Raw genomic sequence first — 23,581 nt, forward strand, 5'->3', positions numbered from 1 at the left:
GTTAATGGTCCTCAGCTGACGATGATGTCACAGATAAATTATTAAAATATAAAATTTTAATTCATAATTCTCTTTTATTTTCTTAATTATGATTTTCTATACAATTCCTTTCAATAATTATTTAGTACACTTTAGGATTTATACATACACACAAGGGGATTGCAGGCATGTAAAATACATATTCGATTTTCGGATTCTTTTATATAAATCGCATGCCAAGAATTAATCGCCGAAAAATTGTCAAAGGATGGATTCAGTAAAAATGATAGATTCACGCCAATGATATAGAGGGTGTTTCAAAAACCTTGAAGCGGGGTTTATTCCTTAAATATTGATCGTAGACATATACTGTAAATTACAAAGTTGCGTAAAAAAAGGTGCAAAATGTTTTGAAGTTGATTAAAACTTTCAGGCAATTAAACTTCAAAAAATATAAAATTTAAATTTTTATACGGACCCCATACAAAAAATTCCCAGCAAGTAAAATGTGCCGCATCCTCTAATAAATTCATGTACAAAATTTCAGAATTTCATCGTGAAAACTCTCAAAGATATGTTGAAACAAAGTTGGTGAAGGGTCAATCACAAATTAAAAATGCAAATGTTTAGAGCTTCAGTGTAGATGAGACGACGCAGGAATGTATCACAAGAAAATTAAATATGCTTCATATTTTTATTTTAAATACAAATTTTAAAATCTATACTACTTGAAAAATGCTTTAAAATTTTATATCATGTATTACAGAATATAACTTAAAAATAGCACGATCAGTGAACTTGTAAAAAATCATATATAATCTTTCATTAAAGTAATCTTTCCTTTATGTAATCTTTCCTTTAAGTTATTATTTCTACAAATGTTTAATTCTTTTGAATCAATAAATAGCAAAATAATTATTTATTTATTCAATCATTACTTTCTTTGTTAATATGTGTGCGACCCCTAAAACACGAACAGCCAACTTGATTTTTCCTTTTTGCGAACTCATAACCAGGCAACGAAAAGTGGTTCAAGTCAGCATTTTTGTAGTTTTATATCTTTTAGACTTTTCGTGATAAATTGCTGAAATTTTGTTCTCTGGTTCGGTTTGGTTATATTAACGTCCCATTTGAAGCAACACTAGGGCTATTTTGGGATGGACCTCGTAATTTTGAACCGCGGTCAGATGACGACACCTGAGCTGGCACCCCCCTCCTCACACTACACCACACAAGCGGGAGGACGTTTGGTCATGAAAGATTTAACATGCAACAGACCCCCTTACACGACGGTTCTTCGGTGGAATCGGGTCACGAACCTGAAACCCTCCGGTTCCGAAGCCGAGACCTTACCACCAGGCCACCGCGGCCCCAGAAATTTTGTACATGACCTTATTAGAGGATGGGGTACATTTTACTCTTTGGGAATTTTTTTTGTACGGGGTCCGTATAAAAATTTAAATTTTGTATTTTTTGAAGTTTTATCCCCTGAAAATAATCGATTTCATAACATTTTGCACCTGCATATACGTCTTATATGTCTACGATCAGTATTTAAGGAATAAAAGCCGCTGTCAAGGTTTTTGAGACACACTGTATATTTCACTACTATTGTTCAGTGATACTATACAAAGTAATTTTGCTGTTATTCGTTCAGGTGTCGAAAAAATTTTATTACAGAGTATGCGAGATAGCTTGATTGATATTTATATGCCAAAACTATTAATAAACATCTATTGATGTATGTATGGTAATCCTAAAAATGTATTTTTAATAAAAAACTTAAGTGTTTATCGGCAATAAAGTTTTGAATAAATTGTTATTCCTCTCCCCGCTTTAGTTCGCTAAATGGACAGTACCTTATTTATTTATAATGTTTTAATCTTCTATGTTTTTACTAATTACTAATCGCCTTTGGCGACCATCTGGTTTGCTAGAGAAATTGATTATATTTATTTTTGATTAAACCACTTCTACATGATTTAATGTCCTTAATTCCGTCAGATGTTCAGACATTAAAAGGATGTATTTTAATTGTCTTGCATATGTTGTGTTTATCATTCACTAGCAGTACCCGCACAATGTTGCCAGTGACATAAAATTCAAGAGGAAAAATTAGATTTAAAGTCTATCCTGCACCCGATATGACATGGGCATGTCCCACAACATCAGGCAAACATAAAAATATATTTAGAAATCATGAAAAATAACTGGAAAACAATTTTTATGGCATACATTCAGAAATATTTAGACTGCTAAAAAGGTAAAAATATGATATGCTCATAAACAAAACGATTAACTAAAACTACACAATAGTAAAGCTGTTTTAAAATTTTAAAATTTACAAATATGTCATTGTACCCACAGTTCCACAGTTGTTTATCAACTCTGCATAATCTGATGTGAAAGTAAAATTCAATTTTCTTCATAATATTTCTTTTTAAACTATATTGGTTGTTTTTCCTCCTGGTGCCTACAAATGCATTTTGTTTGGATGTAACTCTAGATAGTGCAACATAAAGTTGCCCATGGGAAAAACATTCTTCGCTGAAGTAAAAATCGTAATTATGAAAATCCTTTTTTTATATATATATATATGACTTCAATGTGCTAAAACCTTTCCCAATAAATGCCCTACAAAATGGTACAAAAATCTTAGACTTAATTTTTAATATGACTTCAATGTGCTAAAACCTTTCCCAATAAATGCCCTACAAAATGGTACAAAAATCTTAATGACTTAATTTTTAATATGACTTCAATGTGCTAAAACCTTTCCCAATAAATGCCCTACAAAATGGTACAAAAATCTTAATGACTTAATTTTTAATATGACTTCAATGTGCTAAAACCTTTCCCAATAAATGCCCTACAAAATGGTACAAAAATCTTCAATATCAATTAATTTTGGGGGGAATAATGAGCTTTGAATCACTGCTTAAAATCAGACAGAAACAAAGAAATGTATCGCCTATGTATACCACAGCTCTTGCGATTTGAGCATGCGCAGTTTTATGTTTTCGTACATGCGCGGATAAGTGCAAGACACAGATACTGCTGTTTTACGCATACGCGAATCGTAGTAAAAAAAAAATTAAAATCGCAATTATAAAACTTTTTTTTATTTTGATATGACTTCAATATACTAACGCCTTCTTCAATAAATACCCTATAAAATGGTACAAATATCTCCAAAATCAGTTAAATATTTCCTGAGTTTCTCTCTTTCAAGCGTATAGACGCTTTCAACTGACTTCATATTATACTATGTATAGATAAAAAAATTTATATTTAAACCAGCCCATGGCATCATAGCGTTATTGAACACGTAGATGTTCATCTATCATATAAATTTCGTGGTATAGTGATTTCAGCGCGAGTTCGCAAATTGTACAGACTGTCTATGGCAAAGGATACCGACGTGCTCTGATTGGTTTAAGCCTTGGCATCCTTTTGGCAATGTTTTGCCAAAAAGATGCCATACCGAAATATATTTTTACAAAAATAAATAAAATTTGTGGATTTATCCCCCCCCCCTATTTTTTACGGTTTACATGTAATATTAATCTGGAACACATATACAGCGGAAAAGATCAAATCCTGAAACCTAAATTCAGGAAATATAAAAATTACAATTTATTAAAAATAATTTTTGTATGTCTTTCTTCTTAATATTATTTTGATATAACTAAAAAAAATTAGCTTCGAAATCACATATTCCGTTAAAGCTTACATATTTATACGTTTTGGGCATTAAGTAATCATCTCCCCATATGTAGTTGATGGGAAAGTAACAAACGTTCAGCAACAAGTTTCAATGACTGCATAAATTATCTAATAAAGGCACGAAAATCATAGAAAAATAAGAATGATTTAATTGCTGCATCATATGTTGAGTAATTACTTTCATATAGTTTTTATACTTCTGTGCATAAACAACATTAGTTACTTGTATTACTAGTATTATTAGTAATATTTATTATTATTATTAATAATAATTAGTATTAGTAGTATTACTACTAATATTTAGAGAAAACAATTATATTAATAAAAATTAGACCGTGTTGATATTCACTCGTATCTTCCATAAAACTAATGAAAGGTACAAGGTTTGAGCCAAATAAGCGAAAACTAGACTATTATGAGAGCAAAACATTACCAAAAGGATGCCAAGGCTTAAACCAATCAGAGCATGTCGGTATCCTTTGCCATAGACTTAGTCTGTACAATTTGCGAACTCGCGATTTCAGCTTTTTTCCGTCTTGTATGCCACACGTATATTAAACAGATTCCTTCTTCTTTAGCTTTTAAAAATGGATAAAAAAAATCACGTGATCAAATATTTGATGAAAAAATGAAAGAAGTGTGAATTTCAAGAGAACACTATAAGCTATTGTTAGAAATCAGGCAACAAAATTAATTTTTCTTAAATACTTTTAAAAATCAGAAAATGTTTGCACAGGAAATAAATAAGTAACATTCAAAAGATAATTTGTTTAAATTTTAAACTCTCGTAAAATCATTTTTTGCTTTGTAATAATTTCAGAACTCGTGATAGAAAAACTTCAAAATTTCATTTAATTTTTAAATGAATTAAAATTTCAAAAAAAAATCGTTCGAAGGCACACAATCCCATTCTCCAAATTGTATAGGTGCCAAGTTTAATAGATATAGAACGCTAAGATATATACACATATTCACTTTTATTATTAGCAGAGATTTATTTTCAAATTGTAAATATTCATCCCTACCATTCTAATTCATTCTTTTAGTGATGGAAATCATTGGTCCAAGAAATAGGTCAGTTTACGGCATAGCAGCTCAGAGTGGATGGGGTGTTGGCTGCGCTCTTTTAACAATCTTTGCTTGGTACTTCAGAGACTGGGTCTGGATACATCTTGCAATTACAGTGCCTTCCATTATACTTCTCTCAAGCTGGTGGTAAGGATCGAAATTTTAGTATGATAATCTTAAACAAAGATTCTCCAATACGTTTTTATTAAGTTAAGCCAAAAGAAACTTTTAAGAATTTAGCCGTCATTTTCTTTATGATTTACGCTTTGCTACGTGACAACCACCATTATGTTCTCAATGTGACAGTCAAATGTCTATCTAACATATAATGTCAGAAAGCTCAAATGGCAATGCTCAGCGTTTACAATTTTTCCAAAAGTCTAACATACCATTTCCTCTGCCGGCGTCCTTGCATAGGGGTAGTGCATCTTCCTCGTGATCTGGGCGTCCCGAGTTCGATTCTCGGTTCGGGCATAGTTGTTCTTCATCTGTGTTCTATCAGTGAGGTGTGTGAATGTGCCCTCCTGTCAAAAGGGGTTGTGCAAACGAATGTGCGAGTGTTAGCTTCATATGAGCTGGAAGTCAGACTTCTGCCCGTGGGTGCTCAGGGGTCTTTACCCTCAGAAGCTACTCCAACCCATTTCCTTGGTGTAGCTGGTTGTGTGTGTTTAAGCCAAGGAAAGATGCTTTCTTGTCTCTTTTCTTATTTATTTTGCACACACACATATAACAACACACATGGACAATGATTGCACATATATAAGGTAACACATAATACTATATACAATTACAGTAGAAAATGCCGCTAACAAAGAGCGAACGAATACTTCTTTTTGCCGCTAACAAAAGAGCGAGCGGTGCCTGCTTGCACCAGTTTCACACCAACTCTCAGGGAGAAGTGTTTACAAAAAAACTTAAGTGCGTCTCCCCCACATTCCAAACATACATATGGGTTAGCGCATACTGCGCCATCTATGTTCAGTATTAATCTTTACTGTATGAATAAATATACAAAGAATAAAAAATACTAATAAAATAATTAAATAAAAACAAAATATTATAAATAATGAAATCACATAAACACGTGGTAACGCGGACACGACATCATCATCACCATCTCCTTTCTTACTAGTAAGACACCACATGCTCATTTTTAAAGATAATAAAATTTTATCCACTGATTTAAATCTTGTTTGTATTTTTAAACACTCTTATACTTTATCCGTTTTTGACTATTTTATATTGATATGGTTTTAACTGTGATTTGGGGCAGCATAATTAAAACCTTGTCTTTTGCGCCAGAAAAATCCAAACAATTCCAAATCCTTTATGATATTTCAAAAAACAGAATCAAATTGTTTCCTCTTATTTATAGTTCATAATATTTTCTTCTCTCTTCCTTTAGATCTATTATCAATGTTATACTACTATTCCTTAATATTGACATTAGGGATACACATCTATATAATTCACTTCATTTCAACATTTTTGTCTTTTCTCACAAATACACATCTATAAAATTTACTTCAACGTTTTGTCTTTTCTTACAAATCATTAATTCAAATAAATATATATGCTGTTAATTTTCTTTATACATATTCAGATAAGGAATTTTATGAAAAAAGATAAATAGTTAATACCAGGAGTATAAAAAGTAATTACATTTGTAAAGTATTCAAAAAAGAAATTGAAACGATATTTAATGTATTTTATGATATAATTTAATTCTACTTATTATTCAGTATTCATGGTACAAAACAGTAATTATTTGGTTATGCATTTCTGGATTAATGTAACTGTTACATGCAAAGATTGAAATCCAATATTCTATAGAATACTTATGTAGTTTTACACAAAAAATGAAACGATTAATATTTCACACTTCTCATAGTCACTCTATATGATGCCAAATGAAAAATATTAAATAAATTGCCGATTTATTTTGAATGTCACGTGACTGTTAACGGTCAAACTCAGAATTCGCTATTTTCATATTTCTCGTTGTTCCAGGATTTTCAAAATGAAATACGTGTAGTGATCGTAGCGCCATCTTTTATTCATGTCATTCTAAAGCGCAACCTATCTACTTTCCCTAATACAATCTATGTTAATACTTCTCCCGGGGAATCCCCGTTCTGTGTATACGTGCGCTAAGCAGCGATGTTCAATAGTTGTTAGTGTAATAAAGAGTTTATTTTTCTAATAGCGATGAAATGCTTTATACTACACTCTACATGAACATCACCACATACGGTATTCTATGGAATGTCTCTGCAGTTTTAAATAAAATATGAAACTATTAATATTTCCCACATTTCGTAGTAATTCTATTTAATGGCACACTGGCAAATGATGAAATGAATCGCCAATTAATTTTGAATGCTAAGTGATAAGAAAGTGACTTTTAATGCTCGCTTCAGGCTTAGAATTCCACATTTCCATTTTACGTTTTATTCGGAAATGTCACAATTAGGGATTGCAATATCGGGCAAAAAGTTCAATACCGGTATTCGGTATTTTTAATATCTTAATACCGGGATACCGGTTTTAATACCGGTATTAGAAATTTTAGAAAAAGAAAGAAAACATGGGCGTTTCTTTGTTTTATTTGCCTGTTTTATTAGAGAGTGTAAATATCACAAAAAATAATTTGTAACTTATAAATTATAGCAGTATATAAAAAATAACAAAAAAGTAAAGGAACATCTTATTTATTTAATTCACAAAAAAGTGCAATTATCGCTATTCAGTTTGTGGCACTACAAAACATAATGCCTCAATTCTACTGTCATTAAGCCTAAAACGTAATTTTGTGCAAAAATGACCAGCTGTCGTAAAACGCTCTTTCGGCACCTATGCTAGTTGGTGGTACTGTTAGCAATGCGCGATATATTTTTTCCACCTATTTACTCCTAAATCCATCATCTTCGAATTAATCGATTTCTCGTCGGATGGTTTTGGATATAGCTGATTTCTGTATTGTATTGTTGGTTTGTTGATATTTTTTTTATTTATAGACAATTCTAATTTTTGTTAAAGAGGCAATTCTTTTTTACTATCGACATTAGTGTCATCATAATCTTCGAAAACTGTACCGAATTCTTCTGAACGTGGATAGGTGTGTGGGTAAAAAGAATTTAAGAAAATTTACTATAAACTTGATCAGATTTAAATGGGTTAATCTCTTTTCTTCATTTTCATTTTCATTTTTAAAATCATTATAATTATGTAAATACCGTAAGGCATTCTGTATTACTAATTATCTTTAATATTTACGCCTCATAAAACCTCGAGTCTTCACTGTTAAATGCAAACATCCCCTTTCATCTTTCCTCTCACCCCTATTTTTACGAATTAAACCCATCCTTACACATGCTCTAAAATGCGGTGGGTTTTACAATCCGTTGCCAAACAGTATTTTATCACTTCTCTTGATTGCACGATGCAACTTTATATTCAAAGTCTAACTAATTTCGCCCGTTAGTGAGACATAAAAATAAAAAAGTAAACTATTTTGCTATTATGGCGATCCCTGAATATATAGCGGAGGCAATTTAAAAAATTTGTAGTAAATACCGAAAAAAAAACGGTATTTAAACTTGTGAATACCGGTATTACAAAATTGTACAAATAGCTCAAAATACCGGTATTCGGTATCCCAGTATACCGGTATTGCAATCCCTAGTCACAATACAGGATATTCAAACGTGATTTTGTTCTACATAAAATTTAACTCAGTGTTGTGCTGTACGAAATTGGAAAAGCAAAGTAGTTCAATCTTTTGTAATGTTTTTCTATAATATTTGCATTTCTACATAATGCACATATTTTACATGAAAGCTTTACCACGATTTCTTTCACACATTTTTAAAATAGCATCCATTTTTCTATCTACAGATTTCGCAGTCATTCTATTACGCCAACCTGACAAATTATGAAATTCGTTGACAGTTAGTTTAGAATGCCATGTGATAAGACACGTGACTTTTAACGCTCGCCTGAAAGCTCAGGGTTAATCATTTTCATCATGCACTTCGTTCTGAAATGTCAAAATGCAAAATTTCCAATTGTAATTTTTTTCTGCTGTAAAATTAGCTTAGTGTTGTAATGCATAAAAATGGAAGAGGAAAATGGCTTCAGCTTTTACATTTTTTCTTCCATTTACATTTTCATTTCTGCATCTTTTACATAAAGGTTTTATCAGGATTTTTTTTTTTCATACTTTGTCTAAATAGCATTTATTAATCAGTAGATTGCTTAATACCGGCGTGTTTAAGCTTTTATGATCCTAAGCAATATGCATTATGAGGCTTTTGTTAATAATAAATGACCAATTTAGTTTCATATTCTTGCACATTTTTAACTTAATCATATATTATAGGGTTGTTGTATTTTGGTTTAATAACTTTGTGAAAATGTATACGATTTTATTCAGATTTTTTTTAACAAATATATTATAGAAAAAGGGTTAAAGTAATAAAACTCTCAGAAAAATTAATCCAAATTTTATTTTATGTTTTCTTTATTTACAAATTTAATTTAATCATTATGAATAAATATAAAGGAATAATAACTTTTAAACAAGCATAGCGTGAGAAATTATTATTATTATAGAATTTATCAAGTGAAATATAATAGTTAATGATTAATAATAATGATACCATCTATATCTATACTTATAATAAAGCTCAATGTGTGTGTGTGTGTGTGTGTTGGCGCTCTACAGGTCAGGTCATTTGACATACAGCTATCAAATTTGGTACATGTATACCTTAGAGGTCGGGAATGTGCACCTTTTTTTGAAATTTTAAATAGAATTTTAATTATAAGTTAAAAACTAACTTTCCCGCCAAAAAAATCTTCCATTTTCCCCACCGCCAACTTTTCCGCCAAAAAAATCTTCCATTTTTCCCACCGCCAACTTTTCCGCCAAAAAAATCTTCCATTTTTCCCACCGCCAACTTTCAGTTATTTTTTTCTCCCAACAGAATTGAGGCTAGGGTTAACATTTTTCGGCGGATTATTTCAAACGATTCTGTTTATTTTCTTAATGTTTTCTGCATTTAAAATTAAACATTGTTAATTAATCCATGTTTCACATTCATTCTGAAGTACTTTTGAATTAAAATAACACAGAATAAAGGAAATTAAAAATGTATAATCTGCATAGCGTTACCCCAACTGGCGTAGAAAAATTCACGCACTTGCGTTAACGTAACTGCCGGAGAAAATTCACGCATGCGCATTGTTTTCTGACTGTTGACATGGCAACCAACGGATGATTTAAATTATTTTTAGGTTAGTTGCATGCTTTTTTAAGTAAATTGTATTTATGTTAGTTATATATTTTTTGTATATGCTTATAGTTTTAAGTACATCGTTTTTTAAGTAGTTTTTTTTAACCTATTTTCAATGATTTAAATTATTTTTAGGTTAATTGGATGCTTTTGTAATTAAATTGTATTTATGTTATATACTTTTTTGTATATGCTTATAGTTTTAAGTACATCGTTTTTTAAGTATTTTTTTATACCTGTTTTCGACCGATTATTTTAAACGATTCATTTTATTTTTTTAGTGTTTGATGCATTTAAAATGAAACATTGTTAATGAATCGATCTGTTCATGATGAATCTGAGAAAATTTTGTTGACAAATTCTTGAGATATTACATAAATTAAGAAAGATATTCTTTAGTGCCCATAAAGTCTAAACGCTCAGTGACTCTATTATCAGTAATCATAGTATTAAAAAAATGCTTTGTTTCAGTAAAAAATATTATTATATTAATTGCAGATTAATCCTTTCCACTTTAATTTAAAGCATAATTTCTACGAGGGGTAACAGAAAATTAGATAGATACATATCAGGCTATGACTGACGGCTCTTATAATATTATGAGTGAATTATATGATTATCAAAATTTGAAGTTTTAAAATATTTTGCCGAAGAATCTATTAAAGTTGGAATTGCGTAAAATATTTAATGGTACGACCAGAGTTTAACCTCCTGCTTGGAGCAATTTTTAAAAATCGCCAACAACGACCTTGCGAAATGTTCAAAAGCAAAGGAGCAGATGTTCAATTATAGTGCATAATAAAGATTGCCAGCTTTGGAGCGTTATCGCAACTTGGCGAAGAAGGGGATTAAACTCCGGTTCAACCTATTTAATTATTAAAATTTAAACGAACATTAAGATTGGCGAACCGGCTGGTCGCCAAAGGCGGCTAGTATATAATAAAAAGTACTTACTTATAAAATTTATTTAACAAAAAATATTTAACTTCTGTATAAACATTCATTTATAATTCTAAATTTGTATAACACAAAAATTTACATCCTTATATTTTTGTTTATTTGATGACTAAGCTAATAATTTTAATCAATTGGCCTACTAGCGATGTCCCCCCCCCTTCAGTACATTGAACTTCAGGAGTTCTCTAATCTACATAATAAGAAATCTGTCATTGATTCTTAGATATAAGGCATACCTTGGGCCAAAAAATTCAAAGGAATTTTTTTTAAATGCGCTTTTTATATATTGCCATTAATATCACATTTGATTCCCTTGGGAAAAAAATAGTGACATATGCATATAGTGTAATTTAATTAGGTTCAACTAAACATAAGTTTTTAAAATAATAAACAATAAATATTTATTATTTAGAATTCAAATGTGCTTGATAATTTAATAACTAGCTTGTAAATAAAGAATTTTGTACTAGCAAATGGCTAAATATTTTAAATGTGTATTATTGGGATCGAAACGCATCTCAAATCAAACGTACCAAACGTAAGGGCATTGCATTGCTTTCAAAAGCCCTTCTAGTTAACGAATTTTCCTTCATTATTGAATTAATTAACTTAAAAAGGCGACAGTGAACAAACAATTTCAACCATAAAATTGAGAGAAAGTCGCACGGTGCTATATCATGTGAATACGAAGCTTGTAGAGCCGCCCTTGATCTTTTTTGTCAATAATTCTGGAATAATAATATCACTGGGGAACACACACATTATTCTATTACAAAACCCATTATTTATACTTGTACAATTTTTATTGTTTCGGACATATCCCCTATATGAACTTTTTCAATTAAATTTCTGACTATTAAGTGACGATTAATAAACACACACTCTGTGATCTCATCGACTTTTTGGCGATTAAATGAAGCTGATAATCTTTCATAATATGATTCATCTATGAAGGATTCTCTATTTTCTTTAAACATTATTCTTCTCAAACGCTCTTGTTTTTGATAAACAGTTGTCTTTAAAGAATTTTCGCAACATTTCAAATATTTTTGTCTCAAAAATTGTTTTGCACAAAAAAATTTTAATGCATGTTTTTTACTTAATTATATTCGCCATATTGGAAAAAAATCGACAAAGTCGTATCGCATTCAAAACAAATTTATTTTCAGACGATAAAAAAAAATTAATTCCTGACTGTTGCTAGATGTTTATAAAAATAGTACAAATGTTTGAAAAAGAATTGCAGACTATATCTTCTATGGTGTGTTTTAAATGAAGCTAATTTTTAATCGCAATAATATATTTCAGTCCTTGAGAAATAATTTTTTCAATACTACTTATTTCTGACCTGATGCTTCTTCTAAACCAAAATTATCGAATTGAAAAAAATAAATATTAATCAATTAATATTGATAAATAAATTGTTTAATATCGACTACTCAATTCAGCAATCTCAAATATAATACAGATTCCAATCTAGGATATTTCCAGAATCGCCCCGCTGGTTGTTAACCCACGGAAAAACGGATGAAGCATTGAAAATACTCACTGAAGCTGCAAAGAGAAATGGAAAGACTTCTAATATCACAGAAGCCAAGATTAAGGATTTTGTAGCAAAGGCAAGCAAGGTAATACATTTTTTTTTTCAAAAATATAAAGATAAATTTATTAGTTTCCTTTATTTTAATATTAAATCTTATAAGTAAATATATACAGGATTTTTCATCAAATCAGAAGTCTGTGATTAACGCTCTGTAATTGCAAACGATACGAAATGTGAACAAGTATTTCAGATAATACACTTTCCATTTATTAAAGGGAAAAAAATTGTTTAATCTGCAGTAGGAGAATAAACTGAAAACGTGCCCTTAGGCATATTCCACAAAGATTTCAAAATTATTTTTAGTATAGAAATAACAGTTGAGAAAGTCTTCTCCCAACAAATAATCGAATTATATGGACAGGTGCATCGTTTTATATAAACATTTTGTTCTAAATGCATAAATGATATAGAAATTTCCGGGTCATAAAACAAATGACCCGGAAACAAATCTACAAATCTATATGTCAACAAATTTATATTGTCCAATAACGAAACAGATTTCTATTCCCACAAGAATCATTTCTTCAAACAAAAAGGTTCGATGATTTTTGTGAAGCTTTTGTATATCCTTTTTTATTTTTCGAATATTTTGATTTCTTACTTACAATTATATAGGACTAAAAATACTTCATTAGCATTTCCGTTGATTTCATGCTATACAGCGTTATTTTTTGAAAAAAAAATTCCTATTATTTTTTTTGTTATGAATTAGTTATATGAAGTATTTACTCTTCAATTTTTTTTAATTATTTGGGCTAATAAAATGCCTTATTACAGCTTGCTTAAATGATGTTTAATTTGTGGAAACTTGTGTGTATTTTTCTTTAGAATTTTCCTTTAGTATTACTTTTTGTTTATATATTTGGCTGTTTTGAATTATCGTCTGTTTTTAATTAATCATAGATATTTGCTTTTACTTCTAATGTAAGATTTAGTTACATATGGCGCAATATAATCTTTTTTTGAGAGGATAATAAACCAATGTTTAGTGATGTCCAATCGTAACAAATTTTTCGGGAATACTTACATGCTCTTGTAAGTATAATATACTTGATGTGATTAGGAATATTTTTTCAACTGTTATTTCTTATTTTTTACGCCAAAGTCTTCCAAAATTGTTTATTGAAAATACATAAATACTTCCACACGTAATACAACGTTTTAATATGCAATTTAACTGTAATAACAAGATGAAATTTTTCAAAATTTTTACAAAGGCATTTTTTTTTATGAAACTACATGGAATTTGCTCCCATCCCTGTTAAAATTTATAAGAATAAAAGTATAAATTTATTTCCCCTTTCTAAATAACTTTTGGAGTTAGATAAAATCGTCACCCAATAAAGAATTTTTACAACACTTCGCAGATATTTCAGATACAAAAGTATAAGCAGATGTTCAAAGCAATTAAAGGAACAGCCATCTTTAAATTACGACTGTGGAACATATATTTGCAACATGGTTCACTGTAATTTAGTTGGCAAATTACCAAATTATTAGGAGCAAATATTTTCAAGAAAATTTTAACTTCATTCATTGTAGGCTAGCTAAAATCAGTAAAAGGAACATAGTGCATAATATTATGAATAATTTTCTTCATTCAAACAGCTGATGATCCAAGGGATTTTTATTTCAGTTGGATTGTTATATTTATATGCTTTCTTCTTTATTTTTGGTTTTTAATTTACTATTTTTTTTAATATTTTCTTCTATGTTTTTCTCATATGTACAAATTGTTAAACTCCCTATATTTATTGTTATCCTATTTAGATTACTATTACTATCCTATATTTATTACTCTTTATTACTATTACTATCCTATATTTATTTCTCTTTATTACTATTACTATCCTATATTTATTACTCTTTATTACTATTACTATCTTATATTTATTACTCTTTATTACTATTACTATCCTATATTTATTACTCTTTATTACTATTACTATCCTATATTTATTACTCTTTATTACTATTATTATTCTTAGTGATTTAGAAGTGATTCGTCTATAATATTGATGTCTCTTTGATATATCAACAATTGTATATTGTGTAAAGATTTTTAAAACATGCAGTTTACATGAAAAGTTCTAGCTTAAAATATTGCCATGTAAAAAAGCGAAATTAAAAATTCTGCTTTGGAATTAATGACTTAAGAAAGCATTTTTTCCATTATATTGGCATTGGCAAAGCACGCAGTGAAAAAATTATTGAAACAATAAAAAAGTCATTTGACTTTCACCTAATAAATAAAAAATCTTTGTCAAAAATTGTGTATAAAATTAATTTTCAAGCGTAAATTCCAATTTTTAAAAAGTAATAAGAAATAAAATTGTTCAACTGAAAAGCTAAATTGTAGAATTTTAAAGTGGTTCAAAATGGGAATTATGCGACAATATGGATCAAAGTTATTGAGTGAAAATATTAAAATACAATTAATTATTACTTAATTAAAAACCCATTTGAAAATTTTATAGCTCCAGATATAATGGTCTGTATTATAGAGCACTGCATCCTGTATTTTATGCAACTCTTTGTACGATTTTTTTTCAATGCAAATTACAGATATTGTAGCTGCCAAAATGCTTTATTATAACAAAACGTTTAACGCCTTTTTATTTTATAGAACTTATAGATTCGAATGGCAAAAAGAAATAAGGAAATTTCATTAGTAAAATGCATCCCAATATTTCTTTTCAGGAACAGAAATCTAAAAATTCAAGTGGCAACATCCTTCAATTATTCAAGCCAGGATTGCTGCGGAGTACTCTTATAGTGTTTTTTCTTTGGTAAGGATGCATTTTCAATTTCATTAATATTTCTTTCCACTTTTAAAAGAATTTAAAAACGGTTTCGAAATGTTCAGTACTTAAAAAAATGTTTTTTGAACTACTCAGTAATTAAATGTTCTTTTTTTATCAAATAACTTTCATTAACACTTGTCTTATGATTGTGACGTTACGCATATTAGCGTCACTGGTATAAGTATTCAATTGGTTTACATGTAGATATTATTTCCCTATAACCAAGTCACCATTAACCGATGGTGTAATAGACTTTTACAAATCCCAGATAGTATTTTACTATAATTTTATTCTGATAGATGGCAAGAGAGACTTAGAGGTATTTTTAAAGAATACTGAATGAAAGGAAATCTATGACCTCCAACCATCATGATTATTTGACGAAAAAAGCAACGTCTATGACAGAAATAAAGGCTTCGCAAAATACAAGAATTTCGACTCTATGTCTACTAAGGACCGAGATCCGTAGATTCGTCTGAAAAATTCCATGGTGTGAGGAAACAAACCATCGCGATTATTTGACGAAAAATTCGACGTCTATGATAGAAATGAAGGCTTCGTAAAATACAAGAATTTTGACTCTATCTCTACTAAGAATCTAGATACGTAGATTCTTCCGAAAAATTCCACTGTGTGTCGAAGATTATATATAAGCAAAAACGATTGTAGCCATTAAATTGATTCTCTCTGTGAATTAGTGATCGGGAAGCGAATTTTTTAGCTATACGCTTTGAATGCTGCAACTATATTCTAAACAATAAGTTTTTTTTTTGTCTGATTATGTTGTGAGTTTCTATTTATGCTGATCCTTTATCGCGCCTTTATTGCATATTTGCTACTTATGATTCGCGCTTTCTTATACAATGAAGTGTAATTTTCCATTATCCAACATGTTGTGTTTCTTTCCCAGTACACACACCTGAACGAGCATATGTCTTTTACACTTTGCAAACAAATCAATTATTTTCATTTGTAGACAATGTAGAGATCATACATTTATCAAACATATAATTCTTGATTTTTCCAGCTTTTAACTCATTCAGTTGAAGTTTTTATTTATAGTTAGGTTTTTAAATATCTTTTTACATAAAAAAAATATTTCATTTTAACTCTTTTTGTACATTGTGATCATAAAATATGTTATTCTATTGAAAATATCCTGAATGTCACTGCTGTGTAAAATACGCCATGGAGAACGTATTTTTAAAAGCTGTATTTCTATTAAAAATGTTGTGTTTGTGTGTGCGCTATAGAAAGAGATAAATGTTATAATTTCATTGAATTTAATTAAACAAATACTTACTTTGAGTTATAAAGAAATTTTTTCTTGGTGGGCACATACTATCCAAAAAATAATTAACACCAAATTTGGTAGCCACTTTGCTAAAAGTCGATCCTGTTTAACTTTTCGAACGATTTTTTTTCCAATATTCATTTGCCATATCCATACTATAATTCACAAATAGTATACCAACCTACCCAAGTAGCACATTATGCAATATTGTTTAATATTATGAAATGCTGTGAGCATTGTTTAATATCACATAATATTATACAATATATATGTGTGTTACTGGTTTATAGAAAGTTTATAAATTGTGTACTTGCTAAAATTTTATTACATATAACAAAGAATAAGTGAAAGAGGAAAATGGCTTATTGAATTTTATTTAGTATTACAAAAAAAAAAAAAAAATATCTAATAATATACTTCAGAATGGGCACTATTAGCTGCATGGAGGATATCAAGTCTGTTCTCGAGTTTTCTCCATAGTTGTTAAACATTTTCGAGATCACAATACCTGTTTCTGTAAAGATTCAATTTTTTAATTCTTTAACTGCTGCATAAAATTTTTTCATCAGGCAGTTTTAAAAAAAATCGGATGGTGCGATATCAGATGAATATGGAGGATATGTAAATGGCCCATCTCAACCAGTCTATCGATCTAGGAGCATTTCATCAAGGATATCAGGCACACGCTTCTTTGATGAAAAAGCAAGTCGAGGCTCTACAAACCATCTTTCAATTTATTGTTTCTTCGGTAGAGGTTTGTTAAACTCAAATCTAAATTGCTTATGAATTATTTCTGGAAATTTTGTTATCCCGAGTCAGAAAGCACGCATCATATTTCCACGCATGTGATCATTTAGTCTCTAATCAAATACGTTTCCTGTGATAGTTCTTAAAAACAAAAACAACTATTGCTACAACACCACATTACACCCCCTTTCTATAAGTGTAATTTGCTTGAAATTATATTTCAACAAAATATTATATAGGTATAAATAAACTTCACACTTTATTATATTGTGTTATGCAATGAAAAAAATTTATTTACGCCTTGCACACACATAATCTTGTTAAAATTTCCAAGCGGAATATTTGAATACAGAAAAGTAGAACATTTAAATTGAAAGAATATAAGTGACAGAAATTGCAACTGCTAACAAGAAAAATTTTATGCCATTTGGAACGGTGAGGGAATAGAACATTCTATAGAAAATATTCCAACTTGAAAATGTTAGCATTAAAGAAACTATTGGCATTGAACTCCCTGAACTATATCTAATGCTTTCTAATAAAAACGTCATCCCCTACCTACCTCGCATAAAATTGTGCACCATAGGCAAAGCCATGAATGCTGCAAGAGCTCAGATTTTTATTTTCAGTATATCACACACTGGTGTTGTACCTTACAGAATAGAAAGAAAATCAAAATGCATTTTAGATACTTTTTTTAGCCCATTGAAACCAGAATGCATCACAGAATTACTATTTTAATAGAGAGATTGCTAGCTAAATTCCATTTATTTAAGTTGCGGCGTTGTCTCGTTTAGATGCCGTTAGCACAAATTGAAAGGAGGTTAATCCCTTCACGATATAAGTTCAGAATGTAACACGGATATACACTTTGGATTCTAAATCTGTGTACTGAATTTTAGCCATTTAGTACATTATATTTTGTAGCTATCATGTTTATTTGTCACAGGACAGCCAGTTAAACATACCTCTTCTGATTGTATTTCGTTAAAACTTTTATGTATAAATTTAGTGTAAAATCATGTAATATCTTGATCCTGACCGATAAAAAAAGAGAGTAGAGTAGAAAAACAATTCTTTTATTTACAGCCTTATGTATGTACACAAAAACAACTTGTCTTTTTCCATCTAGGTTAATATTCTTTACAAAATTCACACAGCAGTTGAAAGTTTAATAATGAAATAGTTCCTCAATCAAATCGGAGAATAGACACCAAAAAAAAAAAAATCGCTAACAGGCTGTTAGCTCAAACGGTACTCCAGGGAGCCGCTCCAGAAATCCACCGATCTTTATCAGGTGTATCCTCACATAGAAAGCCAAATCACACGGAAATTTTCACATAATCAGAAGCAACTTCGAACACCGATGTCTCTCCTTCTCCTTCGACGCCACTCATTACTTTCCTCTCTTATCTCCCCCCAATAAAAAAAAATAAAAAATAAAAAAACGCGTTTTATTTTTTTGAAATCTGCGCCTCTGACTTTCTTATTGGTGAACTAGAGTTCCTGATCATCTAATAGCTGCTCAGCAATGCTGGTTCCTCAATGGTCTCCAGTCAATCGTGAGAATGTCTGTTAGTGTTCCATCTTTGTAGCTGACCCATTCCGAATACATATTAATTATAATCAATGCACAGCTAACACAAGATAAAGTCCACCTGACTTCGACACTTAATGACAGCGATTGCTGGTGATTGATCGTTTCTTAAAGATTTGAGGAGACCTTCATAATGGGAAAAAATTAACATCTCGATGTTTTCACGTTCTTCTCTCATGAAGACATGATAGATAAATTTTAATTGACGAAACACACATCTGTGGCCCTTTATCTGGATACAACAAATGACCAGACACAATGGCACTACTAATGAAGAGGATCTACATATGGAGGTCCGTAGGCACTTAACTATGTGTGGGGACCGGCTGACATTACATCTGACCGGAATGCCAATTACCATGTAAGGAAAAAGGAGAAACGTTACAATCCACGTCTCAATTTTCTTTTGTCAAACTTAAAGAATTTTTGACTAACCCTTTTCACAGCCTGATTGACATAAATACAAAAATATATATACTTTTTTGAACTCAGAAAAAGGGGAAACTTGTATATTCATCAGCATTTCAAGAAAGAATTTTTCGATGATTCCAGTATTTTATATTTTTTTATGTGCGAGTAATTGAAAATAGCGAACACATCTAAATTGCACGACTCTTTATACTAGGATGAGTCATTTGGGATTTATGATAATCATGAATTATATCACCAATCATACTATTGAAAATTAAATCTTGTTCTATTTTAGGTCTGTGAATGGGTTCATCTACTACGGGATATCTTACAACACAAACGACTTAGCCGGAGATGCTTTTCTTAACTTTGCCATCTGCGGTGTGATAGAGATCCCAGCGCAGTTCATGACATTGTTTGTAATCCAATCGAAAGGCAGGAGAAATCCATTAGCAATCAGCTTAGCAGCAGCAGGTGTATCCTGTCTGCTCGTATACATCATTCCAAAAGGTACGTAGGAAAAAAATAAGTTTGAACTTTAATCTTTTCTTTTTAGAGCTAAACGCCTATTCAGACCATATCACAACTTTTTTTTCAGACGATTTTAAAATGCAACGATGTGGTTCGTAATGAATATTTACAGGATTTCTTTGTTAGGCTTATTTATCATTCTGAATTTACTTGTTTTAATTATGTTATTTATTTGTTTTTTACTATGCGAAATATGCAAAGATAAAGTACCATAATCGTCAAAAAATTCCAACATAAGATTTCGATGAATCTCCACATTTCAGATCTCACCGAATACAGAAAATACATTTTTGGAATTACAGACATAATTCAGACAGACTTATTAATTGATGGACATCTGCCAGGGTACCTCTGAATATAAACTCTAAAGTATTTTGAGCTAGACTGATAAAATTTGGTATATGAATTTTTCATCAAATTTATAGACTTCTAGCTTTTTTTTTTTGAAATCTATTCATTAATAACAGAAAAAATATAATTACATTATTTAATTAAGGCAGACAGGTAAAGAATTAAAAAAATTAGCAATTTAAATTCACCATTTAATAAATTATTAAATGTTTTATTAATTTTTTTTATTTTGCCGACATTGAGAACTTTATAAAAAATAACATAAAATTTTATTGTCTAAGTCAGACTAAGTCAGCAATTTTAAGCCGAGTTTCTGGAGTAGCTTCTGAGGAAAAAAGCCCCTGAGCACCCGAGGGCAGAAGTCTGACTTCAAGCTCATATGAGGACGATATTCACACACTCGCTTGCACAGCCCCTTTTTACATAGGGGGAAGAGGTTCTTTCACGCACCTCACAGATAGAACGCAGAATAAAGAGGAACCATACTCGAATCAGGATTCGAATCCAGGACGCCAAGAACACGGTGAAAACACTCCAACCCCAGGCCAGGATGACGGCAATTGTTAAATTTAACATTAAAATTCATACACTAAATTCATTAGGCGGATTTTTTTATAAACTTCGGGTAACTTTAGAGCATAAAGTTAGTAAATACAAGAATGAAATTATTTGATGATTACAATATTCGTTTTGTGTACTTTGTATATGCAAAAAAATAAATATATATAATTGAAATAGAATAAAAGAAAAATGCTAATTTTGGTGAAATAGTTTCATTGCCATAAATATCGAAAACCGTATTATAGTTAGTTTAGTCACATATGTCATTCGCATTTTCTATCAAAAATCAACCTTTATTTCTGTAACTTAAAAACTTTAAATTTACTTATTTTATTGATCTGATTAAAATGGTATTTAAATATTTGAAAAACCAAATTCTTAATATCTTTATAATTAGCAAAAAGTATTTTTCACCCACTTCAATTCCTTAGTTGATTTATAATAGCTATTATATGAAATAAAAATTTTCTACTTTAAATAATGTCTCATAAATCCATTGGCTTAAAATACCACTACGGGATTTAGTTTCTAAAGTGTGAAATAAAATTTCGCTTAAAACCATTGGAATCAAAGTATTTTATTCGTAATTAAATAAAAAAAAACTGGGACAAGATGAGCCTTAGAGAGAGAGAGAGATTCTAAAACATTTTGAAAAGAGATGAAATGCTTAAATTTCCAATAAAAAATCGTATCTTATTTGTGATAAAAGAATGAATATTCGAGTTAAAGATCAATCTGAGTCATGTTGATTGGTTGAGTTGATTGATTTCTCGAAATCTCAGAGAAATGAAACGGATTTCCCTCAACCCTTTTGATATGAAGTTTATACAGTCCTAAGTGGGTTGGCTTTTTTTAGGCACAAGTTTTAAGCAAACGAAATTTATTATATTTCACGAACTACCAAGACTTTTTGATACACTTATTAAAAAAGACATACCAGCTCAAATTATTAAAAAAAAAATCTTGTTTTAAGAAAAGGAAAAATTTCAGATAAACTAATTAATTAACTTAATCAAAAATTTCGAACTCCAAATTAAAAAAATTCAGATAAACTAATTAATTAACTATGTTAATTATCTTAATCAAAAGTTTCAAACTCGAAATGTAAAAATTTCGGATAAACTAATTAATTAACTTAATCAAAAATTTCGAACTCCAAATTTAAAAAATTCAGATAAACTAATAAATTAACTATGTTAATTATCTTAATCAAAAGTTTCAAGCTCGAAATGTAAAAATTTCAGATAAACTAATTAATCAACTATGTTAGATAATTAGTTTAGTTAATTAACTATGTTAATTAACTTAATCAAAAATTTCGAACTCGAATTTTGACGAATCTCCAAGTTGTAGACCTCCTTGAGTTCGAAAAACAGATATTTAGAAATGTCAGGCTGTCTGTCTATCTGTGAAAAGGATAATTCTAGACTGAAGAAATTTGGTTTACGTTCTTTACACCAAGTTTGCAGATTTCTATCAATTTTTTTTGTAAAATCGGTTCAGAGGAAGTCCGTCTGTTCGAATATAAGTTAACAAGATAATCATCAAAAGAAGAGTGCTAGATAGATAAAATTCGGTACACAGATTTAACATTTGCAATGTAGGCACTTATCAAATTTTGATCCATATACAAAGAGAGATTAACCTTCTGTTGGTCTGTTCTTTTTGAAACATTTCAACGCGATATCTGAGAGAAGTAATGACTTAACTGCATCAAATTCGACATGTGATTTTGTGACTGCAAATGTAGATCTGTGTCAGAAGGTTATTTCAAATTGTTGACGAAAATTCACAATACAAATTCGATTTTTGAATACTATTAATGGATTGCAGGGATTAATCGCCAAATAGCTCGCCAAGAATGGCAAGAGTAATGGCATTCAGTAAAAATGCTAAGTTCACGTCAAAAGTTAATATTTCGTAACTACTGTACGACAATGCCATGTAAGGCGTTCTCTGGCATGACAAGTTTATTAGAGAGTATGCGAGAAAGTTTTGAGGAGACTACACCAGCTGGTTTTGAAAAATATATTGACATGGTATTAACTTTTATGGTGAATTTTCATTAATCTGAAATTATTACACTTGTAAACAAGAAAGAAAAACCTTCCTTTTTAAATAAGACACTGGAACATATAATTAATATTTAATATTTTTGTTTTAATCAGATTATTTCTATAGCCTCTTTGCGGATACTTCCACGCACTGAATGTGGAAATTCTCCGCATATGATTTTGTGCAGAAATTTTGTGAATTAAGAGTAAAAACTCTACAAATACAAATCTAAACATTACTCTAATTTGATTTGAAATTTTTTAGTTTGTTAAAATAAAGAACAAATTATTAAAATAACAAATATAATCAAACGAATTTAAGGTAACAAACTAAAATTCCCATAGATTTGTTACACGCAGCAAATTTTATGAGTTCCGTCAAAGCAAATATAGAGTAACAAATCTCATTACTAATTTTCACATCTTACGTTAGATTATGGCAGCATTGAAAGTATCAATTTCCATGCTTCACGGAAATACTCCACTCAAAATATATTTACTCAACAGGTGCCATTTCGTTTAAAAAATGGATGACTAAAAAATGGCCTATTCTAGAGGAAAATTTCAGGTCTGGTAATAATTTGATGATGCAATTTGTTTT

The 23,581-nt window shown here is 30.0% G+C and overlaps 1 protein-coding gene across 1 annotated transcript in view; it reads left to right on the forward strand.

Annotated features, from left to right (window-relative positions):
• LOC129975831 (organic cation transporter protein-like) overlaps positions 1-23,581 on the forward strand; it is a 60,746-nt gene that overhangs the window by 27,489 nt on the left and 9,676 nt on the right. The window contains exons 6-9 of the mRNA XM_056089067.1: positions 4,752-4,920; positions 12,508-12,655; positions 15,331-15,419; positions 19,779-19,993. Of these exons, the coding sequence (XP_055945042.1) occupies positions 4,752-4,920; positions 12,508-12,655; positions 15,331-15,419; positions 19,779-19,993 (621 nt within the window). The remainder of the gene's footprint in view (positions 1-4,751; positions 4,921-12,507; positions 12,656-15,330; positions 15,420-19,778; positions 19,994-23,581) is intronic.

This window comes from Argiope bruennichi, chromosome 7 (genome assembly GCF_947563725.1).
Source record: "Argiope bruennichi chromosome 7, qqArgBrue1.1, whole genome shotgun sequence".
Classification (NCBI taxonomy): domain Eukaryota; kingdom Metazoa; phylum Arthropoda; class Arachnida; order Araneae; family Araneidae; genus Argiope; species Argiope bruennichi.